This window comes from Anarrhichthys ocellatus, unplaced genomic scaffold, assembly GCF_004355925.1.
Source record: "Anarrhichthys ocellatus isolate YVR2014 unplaced genomic scaffold, GSC_Weel_1.0 scaffold17, whole genome shotgun sequence".
Lineage (NCBI taxonomy): Eukaryota > Metazoa > Chordata > Actinopteri > Perciformes > Anarhichadidae > Anarrhichthys > Anarrhichthys ocellatus.
Genome location: NW_022280047.1, coordinates 2,400,604 through 2,406,860, shown reverse-complemented (window position 1 = coordinate 2,406,860; position 6,257 = coordinate 2,400,604). Strand labels below are relative to the sequence as shown.

Here is a 6,257-nt window from a genome sequence, read left to right as displayed (position 1 = left end):
TTTGATAAAAAATATTTTTATTCTACAGTTTTGGTAGGAGTACATATAGTTTCGCTTCGATAAAAAGTACTTAATCTCCAGTTGCTACAGGAGTACACATCATTTACCACTTTCATTTGTGGGGAAAAGAAGAACATTGCAATGTTATTGATCAATACCACATCAGGAAATAAGACAAAGAAATGGTGACCTATTAAGAGAGAAAGCAGGAAATAACATTACATCTGCCTTTTGCTCACTCAGTCTGTAACCCTAAATATGAACACGTTTCATAAATATACCTGCATTTGTACAGAATACTATTCTTCATAAAGTGGCCTTTGTAATATCTACGACTCGTTATGAGAAGCCTAGTTTATGGATCTATGTATGTACATAAGCGTAATAAATCTGCTTCATCTAAAACGGTTCCTCAGTTTATCCTGAAATCAAAGCGGATGTACATTTGTTTCCCTACAGCAGCACAAGGCGCTGTGGGGAGACAGCTGAGCGGTTATATTCCTTCAGACTAAATGGCTTCAGGACAGTCTGCAGGAGCCTCTTCCTCTTATGTGGAAGACGTCATACTACACTCAAACCTAGATCACGTTTCCCAAGCATGTAATGAAGGCAATGTGCTGCATTTGGATAAAAAACAAACAAAAGTGAAGGTAAATTAATTCCTATAATTAAGCTAAAGTGAAATAACATCAAGCCAGATAAAGACTGCTAATACAATGAAGGCAAACAATACTGTTTCCAAAGGCAGTTTTCAATCATGTCCATATGGGAAATTAAAGTTTTGGAGTCACTGGAAGGGAAGCGCATTGTTATTGGAATAAAACGTTTCCACAACACAATAGTATATTGATTAAAATGTGTTTCAGTGTCCCACTTCAAAGCCTTTCCATTGTTAACCGCAAAGCTTCCTGCTGCATGGTCTCAAGCTCAATATTCAACATTTAAAAAAAGAAAAAGAAAAAACACACAGCCAGAAAAGTGATTATTGGTGGTGTCCCATACACAAAGTAGCTTTAATTTAACTTCATAACTAATATGATCAGGACCAACAGTACTGTAGTACTGTGCCAGCATGGTAGAAGTAGTTTCCAGAGATTAAGGACACTTATAATAATAAATATATACCACTGGTTTAATCTAGGCCGGGATAAACAAATATCGTACTGTACATGTATCTGAACCTTCATACCAAAGCCTTGGACTGACATCCAGCCTCGTATAGTTATATACACATCCCACCATATATAATTTAGCTTCATGTGTATGTGCAAATGAAGTAAGAGAAATGTTGCATTCAAGTAAAAAAAAGAAAAAAAGAAAAGGTCCCATTTCTCTACATTTAGGGAAATATGCGTATTCTCTTTCTGGCGGAGAGTTGACGCTAGATGACGAGATCGATAATCTCTCGCACGTCGTCGGTTTTCTCATCTAGCGTCATCCCTCTGGCAGAAAGTGAGTTTGCATAGTTTTAGTCTTTAGAGAGAAGTGTTTATTTATAAAACTCTGATTCCTGTGTTCTTTCAAGTCAGGCTGGAGAAGCCAAACGCCCTAAATTTAAAAAGTGAAACGATAATAGTGACGGGAAATTGACATCCTGTAATTCCTAAAGTGTTGGTTTGATCGTCCTCCACTTTTCCAACCAAGCTGGCTCATTTGTGTTAAAATCAAACGCTGGGGATCCTTGTGACCGGATATAATGTGCTTCATACGAGGCCCGCTGGCCTTACTGCAGTGTGCTGAAACCCCTAAAGGACTCACTTAGCGTCCTAGATTGATACACAGTCTACTGTACTCTATCACCTTAACGCTGCAGCAGCGACTCCAGCTTCCACCATCGTGACTGATTTATAAGAGATATAGTGACACAACGCTGCAGCTTTAGACTCTTCACAGTCTCTTTGTCACTCCTGCTCCTTCTACAACTTCACTTCCTGTGCAAAAAAAGACTGCATGTGCTGTTCGGTCCTCACTGAGGCGGCAGGTTGTTTGGGAGAATCTGCAGCTGCCTGTGTGTCTCTCGTTGGGTTTCCTCTGAGTGACGGCAGCCTTGGTCGAAACCCTTTTGCCCACTTTAACTTCCGCTACAGTTTAAAACACTCGCAGAGGCGCCTGCAGGCGGTCGGCTCGAGTTCATGTCCCGCACAAAGAGCGGCGGATCGGATCAATCCACTCTTGGGCCAGACGACTCACAAGTCTGTAAATCCATTCTTCATTTACACGGTTAACACGAGCGGCTATTGTTCTGTCACGGCATGACGGCAACTGTTCCTGTCATTAAGCTTTTTTTGTTGCTGGCAACTTCACATTATTCTAACAAAATGCTTTGACCACCTTCTTCTAAATGATGAACTTGACGTCGTTCTTGAGGTTGCCGTGGTGGTTGTTGTTGTTGTTGTTGATGACACTGAAGCGGTTGGGCAGGACCCTCATCTTCATGGTCCCGTCGGCGCCGCAGGAGAAGATGTGATTGGTCGGCCCGACCTCAATCTGCATGACGCCCGTGCCGAGGTTCCTAAACAGCGACTGGCGAGCGTGTTCGTTCGGGAAGATGTAGAGCGGACACTGTGTGGCCAGGCTCCAGATCTGAGCACAGGGAGGAAGAGAAGAGTGAGCACAGAGATGCTGCCTAACAGAGCAGCGTCTGAAAGAAGCAGTCGGGTGATATTCTGTATTATTAGCAAGGAGTCTGTGACCGCTCCCTTGAGGTTATGCAGGAAACATTATTTCTTCGTAAAAAAAAAAATAAGCTTCTTATAAAGTTCTGCGATGTTTGTTTTCGGAACTCCTGTTTAGCCTTAAAATTTGTGACGCGTTTTCAACGATTTTGCGACATTCTTCACTGAACCACGATGAGCTCGGAGCAACTCTCATTGTTTGATTCGTATTCCCATCCTGGAAGCTTTATTGTTTGATAAAGTGTTTCATATTAGCTAATCTTCCACTTCCAAGGCTTCTCATCAAACCCTTTAAAAGCTTATAAATGTGCAGCTCAGCCATGTTACATTTTTCAATCAGCCCAAACACAGTTAATGGCTTTGGAGGATTTTCTGAGCAGGAATGAAAAGTCATTCTTTCCAGCAGACGTGCACTGCACCATTTCCTGCACGTCTGCGTGACGCAGTGGCTTCATCCTTGGAGTGACGCAGCAGTGTGATCGTTATTTAAGTTAAAAAAAGATAAAGGACCTGCAAATGTACTGGCTGAAGACGGGAAACATCTCCTGCCTGTTCAGTCAAAATGCCGACCTCTGCCGACCTCTGCCTTTCCCCGTGTCGACCCACTTAAACCGGACCTTGAGAGCCATCAGCAAACGCTAATAACCTTTCTTATATTCAATTAAAATAACTGAACTGAAACTCCCTCACCGTCAAAGTGTCATATTTATTCAATAGAAATGTATTCAATTGCTTTAATTAACCAGTCAAAATACCTTAATGTTGCCCTCAGCTGATCCGCTGATGAAGCAGTCCTCAGTCGGGTCGACAGCCAGCGCCTTGACAGGCGAGTCGTGGGCCTGGAAGCTCTGACGCTGGTGCCTGTGGGCCAGCTCCAGCACGCTGATCCAGCCCTTCCTCCCACCTGTGATGAGCAGCTGCTGCCTGGAGGCCATCGAGAGCACGGTGGCTCCGGACTCGTGGCAGCAGAAAGCTGTGGAGAGAGAGTGTAAAGGGGGGGGGGGGTGGATTAGAATAAAGAGGAGGAATCAGAGGGGACAGGGGACACAATACAATTGAGAGAAACATTAAGAATGGAAATAAAGACAGGAGGACAGAGAGGAGACGACATGTGCATACAAACATCAAAACATTCAGGGCTTCAGTTTAAAATGATTATTAACAATTATTAGTTAATACATTTCTCAAATTATGAATGAATCGTGCACTGATCATGCCCGTTCGGGATCGTTATGCACCATCTCTCTTTTCCTGTCGGCTCTAAAAAAAATCTCAAAAATGTGTATTGAACTAAATTTGTGCTAAATTTGAAGAAATTCGCCCAAAATAAATTCCTGAGATATGGTACGTATGGAACGGTACGTAAGGACAAACAACCTATCGCCAGCGCGAAGGCAAACTAACTCTGCCTCAGAGAGATGCAAAGGTACTGTCAAACGGTGAGGTGAAATAAAAATGTAATATTTTGGTAAAAACTAAAACAATGACCAGTTACATTTGAATATCACCGAGCCAATCACAAGATATCACCAGGTAGAGACGGTGAGCTAGCCGACGCTCCCTCGGACGCCGTGACAGGAAATGATTGAATGAAAAAGTGATGCGTGTGTTATTCTCCTTTTATTTGTGGTCAAAGTTAATTAATTAATTTAACAATCAGTTGTTCAAAACCAAGAGTTTGAGAACCAATCGTACAGTAAGTCATAAAAATGACATAATGCCTCACACCACAGACTTCCTTATTCATCTGCTATTTCATCAACTATTTATTTGAAATTTTGCAGATGAACATGTTATTTGACATTAGGGCTTCAACTAATGTTATATAACAATATTAAATAAATGCATTTAATATATTAAATAAATAAATAATATTTAATAATCAATTAATACACCAGTTATCTTGATTAATGTATTAACTGCAGTCAATAAATTGACAAAAAAAATCCCCATTTTGGAATTTCAGAAGCCGAGGGGACTTCTTGAAATTGGGTTTTGAACTGTTGGTGGAAGAAAACAAATTGTTTAGCCGATTCCTAAAAGAAGCCTTTCTAAGTATGTTAGGCTTTTCCTGTGCTGCATCTTACCATGAACAAGGCTGTTCGCAGGCGTCACCAGAGTGTCCCACAGACACACGTTCCTGCGGAGTGAAAAAATGACTAAATTATGATCTGTTTCCACCTCTTAATCAAAGGACAGGTCATTATCCCCGTCGGCCACAGGACAGTGGAGCTGAACGGAGATAATTCAGCATTTCATTAGAAGTTAATGAAACAGAATTCAATTTGGGAGAACAGATTCCGAAGAAGACTGGAGAGCAAGACTGTCCTTCCAGCTCTTTCATACCTGTTGTCTGTTGAAAGACCTGCAGTGGCAATGAGGGAGGAGGAGCCCACGAAGACAAAGTCGTGAGCCGTCTTGCTGTGGCAGTGCAGCGTCTGGCAGAGAGAGACAAAGAAGACGGATAGTAACGGTGACACTAATGGAGACGCAGGAGAGGAGTAAACAAAAATAAGGCTGACAGGCAGAAAGCGTGAGGACACTGAGAACGTCGAGACAGACAAAACAAAAGAGTAAAAGGCAGCACGTTGATCGGTGGCGTTCTTACCAGGTACGGTTTAGGTGCGTTCCCACTTGTGTTGGTCTGCCACAGACTCAGACCTCCGTCAGCATCGACAATACCAAACTGTACGAAACATTCAGAGAGCTGCCATCAGACTTTGATTGGATCATTTCAACTTCATTTTAGCAGACAGAAACATATTGCCGTGTGCTCCTTCTGTGTTTCTGCACCCATTGACATCCGTCTCTCCCTTCTGGTGATTTGGATTTCTCTCCTAAATTATCTTCCAAAAAACACGTCAACAGCCTCACGAGTTCAAGCGCCACTTACATAACCAACACCAAAGCTTGTCCTCTCTTGAAGCATATTTCACTCTTTTTGGCCAGAACAGGCAGATAAGATGGTTCTGGCACAGGAGAGGCACCATCTGAGGAAGTCATTAGCTGGAGGCGAGCGCCTGAGTTCAGAGCCGTTGAATCACTCAGCTGAATAACAAAATGTGCCGAAGCCAAACTCCCCACTGTGGTCTGTCTGAACGGCAGAGTGGGAGAATGTTACTGAATCCGACAGGCTGGCGTCACAAAGCTAAGCATAGCGGGACATCTGGATGGTGGAAGTTAACCGTTTAGACCGGTCAATTCTACAGTTCACATAGAAGTGTGTGTGTGTGTGTGTGTGTGAGAGACTTAGTTACCTTGTTCCCCTGGTGGTTGAATCGTATCCTGGTTACTCGGGAGTTGCCTGGACTTCTGAAGCAGATGATCTGCTGGGAGTGACCCCACTCGAACATCCTAACGCTACCATCCTGAGCTCCCGTCAGGTCTGAAAAAAAAACCAAAAAAAAAAAACCACACACACACAACAGAACGTGCCATCAGCTCATCTCATTCTGGTCCCAACGTGAGCTCTTTGCATGTCTTTGTTCCCAACGTTTTATAACCGATGAAGGAAACAGTTTATTTCACACATGCACAACAGCTGTTCTTATGACCTGCTGGGAATTATTCCACCCAAAAACC

The 6,257-nt window shown here is 42.8% G+C and overlaps 1 protein-coding gene across 9 annotated transcripts in view; it reads right to left on the bottom strand.

Moving 5' to 3' along the window:
• The window catches only part of dmxl1 (Dmx like 1), a 52,726-nt gene continuing 46,469 nt past the window's right edge, over positions 1-6,257 (bottom strand). For 8 of the 9 annotated variants that reach the window (XM_031856774.1, XM_031856780.1, XM_031856775.1 and 5 more), the window contains 6 exons: positions 5,933-6,060; positions 5,284-5,361; positions 5,022-5,113; positions 4,763-4,815; positions 3,431-3,648; positions 1-2,583 (listed from right to left, as the gene is read on the bottom strand). In XM_031856774.1, the coding sequence (XP_031712634.1) occupies positions 2,338-2,583; positions 3,431-3,648; positions 4,763-4,815; positions 5,022-5,113; positions 5,284-5,361; positions 5,933-6,060 (815 nt within the window). In that variant the 3' untranslated portion in view covers positions 1-2,337. The other variant, XM_031856781.1, reaches the window with a different exon arrangement.